Source organism: Habropoda laboriosa, unplaced genomic scaffold (assembly GCF_001263275.1).
Source record: "Habropoda laboriosa isolate 0110345459 unplaced genomic scaffold, ASM126327v1 scaffold22, whole genome shotgun sequence".
NCBI lineage: Eukaryota > Metazoa > Arthropoda > Insecta > Hymenoptera > Apidae > Habropoda > Habropoda laboriosa.
The window spans coordinates 7,617,521-7,629,171 of record NW_017100261.1 but is presented as its reverse complement, the minus strand read 5'-3'; the positions used below and the strand labels follow the sequence as shown (position 1 = coordinate 7,629,171).

The following is an 11,651-nucleotide window of genomic DNA, read 5'->3' as shown; positions in this document are numbered from 1 at the left end:
CTATAAATTTAATAATTGATATTTTTAAGGTTATGTTAGTCGTGTAATTAAGCAATAGGGAGAAGCTGAACGTTTATTAAATCATCAATTTGTACCCCACGTTAAATTCTTTACAAAAATTCTGTGTAATTGTAAACCGCCCTAAGTCCTTGACAATACTCAAAACCGACGCGGTTATCGCTCGAGGCTTCTAACTGTTCAAAGTCTAACGATGGCCGGTCTGAAACGTTGCAATACTGTCGAGCAGAATCGAGAAGTAACTCACTGACGTAGCCTAGCACTAATTAAGGACAGATTTCAATGAACTACGAGAATCATGGCGAATGTGAGGTTAGATCGGTTCTCGATTCCTCGTTCCGCCATATTATGCATGTCTGACATGCGAATACTGATGTTTCCATGGTGCGAACGTGAGCGACGATGGCTCCGAGACCGTTTGATTTCGTTACGATATTCGTTGGAACGAGTGACGAAAGCGCCAATGGATTTCTGCGAATTCCGTGTTCGTCTGTTTCTCACGGTCGGTAAATTATCTCCGTGGGAGACGTGGCGGCCGATAAAGAACGCGACCAAGATTCGTCAAATTGTATACGTTATTTTCTAATCGTTCAGAAACGATACCGAAAATTTTCTTTTTACACTCGTCTATAATTTTTCTTACAACGTTGGAGATTTCACGGAATGCATCGAAACGATATTTTCACTTTCTGCAAGAATCGTGCGAAGGGCGCCAGTTTTTTCATCTCGTCTGGATCCGCTATTTTTAATCCCAAGTTTCTTAACATTTGCCGCCATTACTGAATCATCCAACAACTATTTCAGTAGCGTATCAACGCAGCATGTCGTTCGCGTTCTAGCTTCTAGAACCATTTTCCCCTCTGACCGCAACTAAAATGCCAACGTTTAAGAAAACGAGACCCGTCCATTCGTCTCAGGCCTTGCGTCACGCGACCTAACCTAGACCGTCCGTGCAACATTCCTAGGGATGTTTTTAGAGTGAACGTAATGGGGAAATTGGAGAATTAGAATTCACAAGTTCTGTCGCGTTTACAATGCGCCTGTAACCTCAAATTTGCATGGACTATGTGTTAATGTAATAAATTATTAATTGACAATTTTACAAAGCCTTTTATATTAACTGCAATATTGAATATATAAAATAGAATTTTAATATTTGTTAAAGTTGAATATTTAAGTTGTATCTTTGATGAGAATAAAACAATGTCACATTAGGATTAGTAACTAGTTCACTACAGCACGTATAAGCTAATATCCACTGCACTCGTTTCAATTTAAAAATGCAATTAGAATCATACGATGTATAGGTCTGATTTACATATGGGAACAAGGATGCTTCATTCAGTAAAAATGTTATTTTAAATATATTCTACATATTCTCATGTAGCCTTGAATAAATAAAATTAGCGATAATAGATTATCAATAGCGTCTAGTATTTCTGGCAAATGGTGTGTTATTAATCTCGAACTAGCACGATCATTGAGTAACAGCTACCTTCAGGACACCAGTACTGTATTTTGCCCATAGTGTCGCCCCAACCGTTCACTGCGTTTTGTTGACCATCGCCTTGCGAAATTTCTACGATTTCTCCCATTGTGCCAATTATCCGAACACTTGTAAAAAAAAAAGAGCACCACAACTCCTATCCGTATTACAAGAACAGCTTACACTCCGAAATCTTCATTTAAAAATTTTTGTAAATCCCCCCAAAATCTATGCAACTGCATTTCAAGCAGTTTACATGAAATCACATGCTAAATACCAAGTTTAATGTACTTTTAAGCATGTACTTGCACATTGAGTCACTATTTTGACACAATTAAAAACAAAAGCACAGAAAATCATTTATCCCCGAGTAGCAGTTGGTTCACATCAAAAAGCGATTTTCACATTCACCGATCGAAGAATCAGTCTGTTCGCGCAGACCGTTCGAGAGAATCAGTCACACATTTCACGCGTGTCGCGGCGAACTCGATTGATCGCTCGAGTGACTCGTTGTCGGTCGACCGATCGCGGACTCGCGCTATCTTCACGGTGCAACAGACTTCAAGCCGGCTTTACCGCTAAAAGATTAAAGCAGGATTTCCAAGCGGCGTCGAACGACCCATTCGACGGAACGTAACACCGTGGCACACAAGTCCGTTCGTAACTTTCACAAACACACATAGAGAGACGTTGTGATCGGAAACTCGACAAGGCAAAAGCGGAAGAAAGACAGAGAGATAAAAGGCAACGCGAAGAGAAATCGTAGCGACGATGTGTCACAACGAGAACACAGGGTGAAAAAACCGTCAACGTAACAGCGCAGTCATCTTGCGATGACACATCGAGTTTGATCGACTGGTCGCCGTCGCGATTCCTCGCACTCGGTACCGCACAGCTGGACGCGAGACCACGCGAAGCATATCGTCGAATAGGAAACTGGACACAGCAACGATACCCGGGGAGCAACGACGACGCGTCGTCGAACACGAAATCGTACACGAATGACGTGCCGGTCATTCATGGAGCCCGCCGTCATGCCGATGGAATGCGCGTATCATGGAGGTGAAATCGCGTCGACCAATCGGTGTCCACCTAGCGCCGGCTTCTGCGTTCGCGAACCACGCGCGCCACGTGACTCCGCCGCTCGACCACGTGACGACGTCGCACCTCCCACCATGCGACCCAGCCGCACGACATGATCGCGTGACGTCACGACCAGCTGACTGCGCTAGTACGGTTCCCTACTCCTCTTCCTCGTCCTGCTGCCTGCTACTGCCGCTCTGCTACTTGTACTCCTTCTCTGCCCGACTTCCATTTTTCGATGAATCCGTTCCGAACGCACCGAAATTGACGCGATGCGACGCGCCACCGTTACCAACCCGCCCGCGCGCCAAGAATAGGTTCGAAAGGCGGTTTTCTATGCGGGGGCGATGGTTTTCGTTGATGGTTGGAAAGTCGGACAAACAGGTGCTATACAAGAACCGTTTGGAGAAGAGATTCTGAAAAGAGATCTGCAATTTGGAGTGTAGATAATGTAGGAAGAGACCGAAAGTGTCTCTCTCTCTCCGTGATAATTGTTTCCATGGAAATAGAGTCTGTCGCAATTTTTGAAGGTTCTTCTAGCATGAGTCAAGTTGTAAATTTAACGGGTGTCCGTGGCACATCGTAGAAATTCGGCAAGGCAATATTTTTCAGTCGAGGAATAAAACACGCCGACGTTCCAACGTGTAGATTAATGTTTATCTTTACGTTTGAATCCACGGGGAGATTTATGACCCTGGTCGGCTGGTATCGCTCGATAAATCCGGGGTCAATATTATTAAGTAAAATATTGGCGAAACTGGTTACATAATTTTTGCAGGGCACTATACTCGATTTGTAACAAAATCATGTAAATACGAATATAAAAATTAATTTTAGCGAGACTGTTTTGCAGATAGAGAACAGAAAACAATAAAAATCATTATTCAAAATGGAATCCTCAAAAATCCCCGATTTTAATATGTAGTGTTTTTTTGTACTTATGTATATTTCAACTTTTTTTTTCTGTTTACTCACCAGGATCGAAGTCAGTCCCGCCTGCATCCATGCCACTTGGATTTCCATATCCTAAAAAAGTAAAAATTATTAATGTTAACAATAGCGAAGAAAGAAACGAATATCAGAGCGCGATGTATTAATAAAATAAAGCCTGCAGCTACATTACCTATTAATTATCAATTGCAAATATAAAAAATATTTCCCGTACTACAAATCTAGTCGTAAAACGTACACTAGATAGCGTTTACATCGTAATAACCTAACTGGCAAACTCCGTTCTAAAATTCCATTGGAAAGCCGAAATATATATTGAAAGCATATCTTGAATCGCATGAATGTACCTCATTGAAAACATACTAACGCATTACCGTACCAAAAGCACAACAAACCTAACCTAACCTAACCAAACTCTGTACTACATTAATAAAACAAACGGGGTATGAAAGCAGGTCGATGCCGTGCTTACGACATTTTGAAATCTTACATTATCAAAGCTAAAACGGAAAACAGTCATAGACTGTGTAAATATAGTTGGGCTTGAAAATACGCGGGTTGTTCGCAGTTTGCGTCGCGAACCATGAACAACAAATTCTAATGATGGGAATAACGTTCTCGGAGATAATATTGAAAGTTACGGAAAATGTATTAATTATTTCGCCATTATGTGCCGCCATTAAGTAAAATAAATGCTCCAGTGATAGGCGACACATAGACAAGACCTTCGCAATTACTCGGTCTTATAAGTAACATTGACATACTGCGGTAATGCTGCTTAATTATTGACAAAGTTTTGTATCGTTGTTTCACGTGTCGTCCATGAAAATCATTATATAATTTCACACGTTATCAACCGCATTACATCGATTAAAGTTACTGTCGTTTTCTTCTTCGCGTTCGAACGCCACGAGGCGTGCACGGTCGATTTCAACAAGTACTTATGAGAGCACTCGAGCCGAATGTAAATTTCCAAATATTGACTGATGAATATTTGTATTCTGTAATCAGTGTTTGTTCAAACGTCGAATGCAACACGCACGGTGTTTCGACTCCTCGTTCAATTATCGACGGTCGAACAATTATCGCTATTCCCATCGATCGAGAATTTTTTCAATGATAATCGAATAATACTCCCATCACTAGCCGAGATAGGTACACATCGTGACCGTTTCGTTTCGAGGCCAAGAGCCAGCTCTACTTCTGGGGTGGGGATCGCGCCTATGGCACGTGTGAAATTTACGCGAATCGTGGCCAGACGTGGTTCCTTCGTTTTACGTGTGCGCGCCCTGTCAACGTGTGTGTTTGTTAGCTTTCCGTGTGGCCCTGTGTGTCGCATGCGTGTGTGCCAGATAGGTGGATCGGCGAGTTACATCACGCGTGTTCACCCGGGATTATTCCGGTTGTCTGGCCGAGCGCGGTCAGGGTGCCTGTCACACAGAACTGACAACAGAGGACGGTTCTCAGAGAGCGGGACTTTCGAAAGGAGCACTTGGTCGAAACGACGTCGCGATGCACGAAAGCCGTATCGGAAGTTGCGAATATTCAACTCGTGAGGACCGTGGACGTGGAAGGAAAAGAGGGATGGGAGGGAAGAAACAGAAAAGGAGAAAAAAAAAAGAGGGGGAAAAAGTTAAAAGCACGAACTAGAGAAAGAGAGGAGTGTAAGAGAGAGTGCGTATGTGTACGCGGGTGTGCGCGCGAATGTATGCGTATATGAGAAAGAGAGAAAGCGAGTAGAAAAGAGAGAGAAAGAAGGAGTACGGGGCGCGAGGTAAAGAGGGAGCCAGAGGGAAAGAAAGACAGAGAGAGAATATGAGAAAGAGAAAGACAAGGTGAGAGGAAGAGAGAAAGAGAGAGAGTAAGACGAAGGAGGAAAGAGGACAGGGTTTGTCTCTCGGCCGATACGCGGCCGGCCATCTTGGATTCTGGGTATCGTTGAAAAATAGCAATTCTTTTCGGCGGTTGACAGAACGCCATGAGGGCTGAAAGGAACGATCGGACGTGTGCGAGCCCGCGATGCTCACAGACCGTGCGCGGAGTAACGGCGCGAGTCAACCGCAACGGAGGTCGTTGCGTTTGCTCATGGAAAAGACGGTCCTGGTAACCGGAGGCGCAGCACACGGTGCCACAGCCACGGAAAGATGTCGGGTCGCGCACATTTGCAACACGTATCAGAAGTCATGTCCGATACGAGACACATCGAACACTCGTGCACTTCGGATCGTACGATCCCATCGTCCTTACTTTGCGGTTGATCGTCCAGGCTTTCCCGGTCAGACATTGCTCTTTAACGCGGTCTCTCTCTTCGGTTCCACGCGTCGTCCCTCGACGTCTCGGCAACAGGCCCCAAGACGACCAAAAATCCCCGGCACTGTCCGTGGCGCGACCCCGATAAATCACCACTAACCAGCCAGCTCACCAACCCAGCACACCACTTGCGAATTTTTCACTTCTTCACACACCACGGTCCGACCGCCGACCGACCGTCCGTCCACGGCACCAGTCGTCACCACCACCACCACACGCTCGCTCGCTCGCTCTACACCGTTCCACGCTCGCTGGCCCGACTCGCGCTCGCCCTCGCTCGCTCGCTTCTTCGTCTTTCACTCTCGCTCCACCTCCGAACCCCGTCGCGGTGCGAGAGAGCGAGATACCGCTACACTTACTCTATGCGAACGCACACACTCCTGACCTTTCGTCGTGTGACCTGCGCGTGTCCATCTATATAAGACTACTTCATAGCCACGACACGATCCGTTTTATCTTTCTCTCTCGATTCAATTCCGACTGTCCTCTGCTTCTCTTTCTCGCACCTTCGCTCTTTTTAGCGGTTCCTATCGTTTTATCTCTGTTTGACCAACCACGAGCTTCTCTTATGAACGAATGGTGGCACCACCGTATGCTTGTTCGTATCTCGCTTTATATCGTATCGTATCGTATCGCGTCGACGTCCATCTTGCGTTCGAGCTATCGAACCAACTTGGTGGCGCTTCGGTAAAATCGACTCTCGGCCGATTGGTGCATCGCACGCCTGCGCACTTGAACGTGAATTTTTCGAAATTGAAAATCGTGATTGTTCGAAGCTATAAATCATTTTTTCATATGTGTCACACGCGGAGATATAATAAGCGTTTATTGCACTTAAATTTTATGCTTTACTGTTTATTCATAATTACTTTGCGTTCTAAGGAAATTGATCATGCACTGAGTTGGACTTTGACAACGCAAACAAAAATATTTATAAGCATAAAAATAATGTACTAGATGATTAATTCATGTCTTTTAATACTATGTTGCTTGTAATTTACAATAATTGGCATTGCAAAATATATTTTTACCAAGTGAAGCATACTTTGGTGGTAAATTAAATATACAGCTAATTAATTGAATCATTTTATTCATTATTTTTTAAGCAAAAACACAACAAAATTCAAGTACACTTATTCCTTACACGTTTACTTTAATTCAACTAAAATATAAGTATACGATAATATGTCTCGTGTAAGATGCAATGTTAATGCTTATATGCTTATGAATGTATGCACATCAGTTGTAAATACTTGATGAACATGTTAGTTGATGTATGAAAAAATCAATGTATCTGTTTGGTATGCATGTCCAGATAAAACCATCATCACTATGGAACTTGACAAATTCCATTTCATTATTCATTGACTTGGCTTCATTAACTTGGCTGATTTAACAAATTTAAACTGTTCACAAATCACTCGATAGCCTTTGTTCTTTCATCGAGGAGAATGCTTTGAAAAGGTTACAAAAATGGTAGCCGCGGAATAAGGCACACAATTGATGCAACGCGTATTTAATATAGCGATATATTTATCTTTAATGTAATTGGATGTCAATGAATTTCTATAGGTATATGGTTCGTCCTGGATATTGTGTTACGTATATGTATGTATGATGCCTAGGGAATCTAAAGCTTCGCAGGAACGATTGTGCCTATATCGCTGTTGTGATAATAGTTTTATTAATATTATCAGTATCATTAACATTATCATTATCATTAATATTAATATTAATATTATTATTATTATACTTGATGTTACTAATGCTTGGATGATCAGTAGTTTTGTATATACAGGTATCTTTGAGGTATGTTTCGCCTTATGATATGGGGTACATATATATGATTTTCACGAACCACGTCTATCGATCAACTTACATAATATGCAAACTGAGGTATTCGATCTACTTGACACAACTCAACTAAAGCATGAACTATGTCGTAACAAGTGCAACTTCAGTAGGTGTACATTTATGTGCATGAGTGAAATGTGTTCTCCTATTTCAGACTCAACATCTATTACAAAACAACATGCTTCTCTTTTACTCGTTCAACAAAAACCAGTGCAATTTAATTCTTTATGTAAGTTTCATGTATACACATCTTACATTAGCTTGTAACAGCTACAATACAGTTAAATAGTTCACTTTATTACCAATCCTTTTCATCTTTGTCAACTATCCTCTTTGTAATCTAGCCCAAATGTATTATTACATTCTGTATGACTGTTGTACATTATTATCTAAAGCGTAGCTCGATTACTGAATCGTTCTTGAATTCCCCAAGGTTTATAACTTCTGCTCGTTTAGGAATTTAAAATGATGAATGCACATCATGGTTTCATAACGCTTACGTTAAAACTTGCACACGGGCAGTCGAAACTTCTTCTAAGCAAAAGGCCATCTAACGTGGTGCGTGGAACGACGCTAGTGTTTTTTTTTTTTTCGTGCTTTAAAATTTACGTTCTAGAATAAGTTTTGTAAAAAATATGCCTTAATCACTTTGATGTAATATAATTCGTGTGTGAGTGTATGTGTGTGTACGTGTGTAATGCTTATAAAATATCAGAGCGAGAACAACAGAAACAACAATGTGACGCGGTATGCTTTGATCATTTTTTTGTTTTTTTACTCTATTTCGCAGAGTTCAGACTTCACAATTCATTGTACTTATACAATCCAGAAAACTGATTCTTCGAATCTCAATAAGCTCGATTCATTTTTAAACGACACCATATAATGATAAACTTTTTATTTGGTACAATTAAAAGAAAAAGAAAAAGAAAAATAAACAAAAACGAGAAAAGAAAAAAAGAAAAAAGAGAATATGTGCACCAAGTTTACGTATTGACGATAATGTCAAAAAATATTATATATATATATATATATATATAAATATATATATACATATAAATATATATATAAATATATATGCTTTCATGCATATAATATAACATCTTAACGAAGTCTCCTTGAAACACGGTTTGCGAGAGCGACCTCTTAAAGCTATTTACAAAAATGAATAGCAATACGTAGGCTTCTGCTATATTATTTTCCGCTGCCGTTGAGCATGCCTCTAGGTTTCAACAAACTTACAAATGTCGATCCACAGGGTTGTCTTCTTCCTTCTTGTCTTTCGATAGTTCGCTTAATGCAATTAAGAACGCATATAATAATAATAATAATGAGAAACGTAATGATAATGCGATGGATGTACAACGTTGTCTCTGAAAATCCATCGGCATGTACGCGATATATAAATCAGCAAAGAGTACAACGTCAGAGGCTTACGGTACTTAGAAAAGGACGGCCTTGACATCAGTACTATGAAACGTCCCTGTGGAGTGATGAAGTGTGCTCGTGTAACGAGGCTCTCGATAAAAATACTCGCGAAATCATTGAAGGTTGCAACAAACCGGCCTGCATATAGGGATCTCATCATCTTGACCATACAACGTTCGTGGTTTGAAAACTTTCGAATCGACCGACAAAAACGGAGCTTTCCCGGTGTAACAGCTCTCGTATACTTCAAAAGCCTCGTCGATGGGTATGTTGTCGTTGTCATCGTCGAGCCCCTTCTGCGTTTGTACCTCTTCCTTCTGCTCAGACTTATTTGGCACTGATTTCGACGATGTCGATGACGGATCCGCCTTCAAGTTCATCTTCTCCTCTACACTGCTGGCGCTCTCGCGTGCCAATCGATAGTATTTCTGCACGTAATCTAGGTTAACCTGTTCCACCTCAATGGTATCATCCTCTGCAGCCTCTCCTTCGCATAGTACTCCCTCGCTTTGCAACATTCGTTTCGGAGTTATCACAGGCTCGATGATCTCAGCTTCCCAGCATTCTAATACGTCAGGCTCCTCTATGCTGTCTAAAGAGCCTATTCCGCTTGCACTCTCCTCTTCTTCATCACTGCTGCTCCTCTTGCTCTCCTCTGTTTTCTTCTCGATCTTCTGTTTACCCGTTTCGTTTTTGCCGATCACCTTGATCACCGTAGAAGCATCATGACGGTTTCGCAAGCTTGGCTCATAGACGGAAGTCGTCAACAACTTGCCGTGCTTTGAGACCACAATCTCACCCTTTTCGAACGTCCTCACGTTCATCGTGTCCTTGACAATTCCTTCGTCGTTCTCGTCATCCACGTCCTCGATGCGTCGGATTTTCGTGTCGGTATTATTCACAGGATCCCGTGGATGGGATCTTCCCTGTCTTTTCGTTCGCCTTGCATTGACTTTCTTCGAGTCCATCCGAGAGCTTAAAGCAACCCTCATACCCGCAACGCTATCCTTCTCAGTAAATTCGCAAATGTCACCAACAACATCCTGCTGCTGCTGTTGCCCAACCGGATTATTTCTTCTAGCGATGTTCATAGGATCTTCCAGTTGTCCGCAGGAATCTGACGAAGATACCACTTCGTGGTCCAGTTTACCGTTCACCACTTGCCTGGCCACTCGTCTCCGTTCCTCCGATCTTTTCTTCGGGTCTTTCTTTTTCCTCGAGGCACCATTGCTACTCTCCGGCTGTTGCTGTTGTTGTTGTTGCTGTTCCTGTCCACTCTTTACGTTACTGATCCTTGCGAATTCGCTGTAGCTAGCTGTACGTGACAATGCCGCATTGTCAACGCCGCTATTAGCAGATAGTGCAGGCATGGGGTTGCCTTGCAAGTTTTTTGGCGGCTCTTCGTCCATGTCGTCCTCGTCCTCCTCGCAGTCCATCGAGACGGTAGATGTGATGAACATATCCGGCGAATTCGCTCTGCGGAGCCATTCTGTCACCGCCTCCGTGATGGGATAATCAGACAGACGCGTCTGACTCTCGAAGCCAGAATCCTCATTCAACGTATCAACAGGATCCTCTCTGTTCACATGATTACACACCGTTTCTTCTGAAAGTTTCTCAGATATCTGTTCACCCTCCGTTGTCTTATCGTTACAAGTATCGAACATCAAGTTTGGCTTCGAATCATTCGACAGGCTCACCTTCTCTAGACTCTGAGTCAGATCGTGCATCTTCGTCTCGTTCTCTGGCTCCGTAGCGCTGTCTAGGTCAGGACCAGGTGTCGGTTCCCTAACAAACTTACTACCTTTCGCGCTGTATTTCCTCTTGGACAGATTAGTCGATGACGATGACTTGCTGCTAACCAGAGACTCGCGATTCTGTTCCTCGCGATTACCCACGTTTTCTACCACGTTCTTTGGTGTAACAGATCTAGATCGTGTTTCTTTCTGCAGAGACGGTGTTATCGTCGTTATCGTAGTATCCTCGTTGTTCGAGTCAGAGTCGAGTTTCCCGTTCACCAGGGTCTCCCCGTTCATCATCTCGTTGCTCGGTCGTTCGCATGGCTCGTTGGCACTCAATGAATTATTGTTCGCTGCTTTGGTAGTGCTTGGCAGTTTTTCCATCTCGGTCGTCTCGTTCACGACCTCGTTCGTCGAAGGCACTGCTTCTTCGTCGCCAGGAAGGCAGTTCGTCAGTCTATTCGCTCCGTCATCCGAATTGTTGGCCGTCTTTGGCGACGTTGATTCATTGCTTTCTATTAGAGTTGATGCGGATGCTACTTGCTGATCGGGTTTGCTGTCCGTGATCGATTCGTCGCCCGGATTCTTCGAATTGTCGGACACCAAACCGTTGCATGGTTCGTTGTTCTCGTTGCCAACGGATGTCGCGTCCGACGATAGCGTGCTCGACTGCTGGGTGGTCACCGTCGAGTTCTCCTCGGACGTCAGCGTGTTGCTGGAGGTTGGAATAGCGGATAGCGAGGTATGGGGTTCAACGACTTGCCGTAGCTGGAACTCCTGAC

At 43.1% G+C, this 11,651-nt stretch overlaps 2 protein-coding genes across 5 annotated transcripts in view; both read right to left on the bottom strand.

The window, feature by feature from the left end:
• The window catches only part of LOC108572795 (transcriptional activator protein Pur-beta), a 23,289-nt gene extending 17,005 nt beyond the window's left edge, over positions 1-6,284 (bottom strand). Inside the window, exons 1-2 of one of the 3 annotated variants that reach the window (XM_017935094.1) lie at positions 5,786-6,284; positions 3,563-3,613 (exon numbers count right to left, since the gene is read on the bottom strand). In XM_017935094.1, coding sequence (XP_017790583.1) covers positions 3,563-3,613; positions 5,786-5,822 — 88 coding nt within the window. In that variant the 5' untranslated portion in view covers positions 5,823-6,284. Of the gene's footprint in view, positions 1-1,513; positions 2,168-3,562; positions 3,614-5,785 lie in introns of those variants that run through there. The other 2 variants (XM_017935093.1, XM_017935095.1) reach the window with 2 other exon arrangements.
• Positions 6,285-8,821: 2,537 nt separating this feature from the next.
• LOC108572808 (probable GPI-anchored adhesin-like protein PGA55) overlaps positions 8,822-11,651 on the bottom strand; it is an 85,821-nt gene continuing 82,991 nt past the window's right edge. The window contains exon 6 of one of the 2 annotated variants that reach the window (XM_017935117.1): positions 8,822-11,651. This exon is cut by the window's right edge and continues 133 nt beyond it. In XM_017935117.1, the coding sequence (XP_017790606.1) occupies positions 9,244-11,651 (2,408 nt within the window). In that variant the 3' untranslated portion in view covers positions 8,822-9,243. The other variant, XM_017935116.1, reaches the window with a different exon arrangement.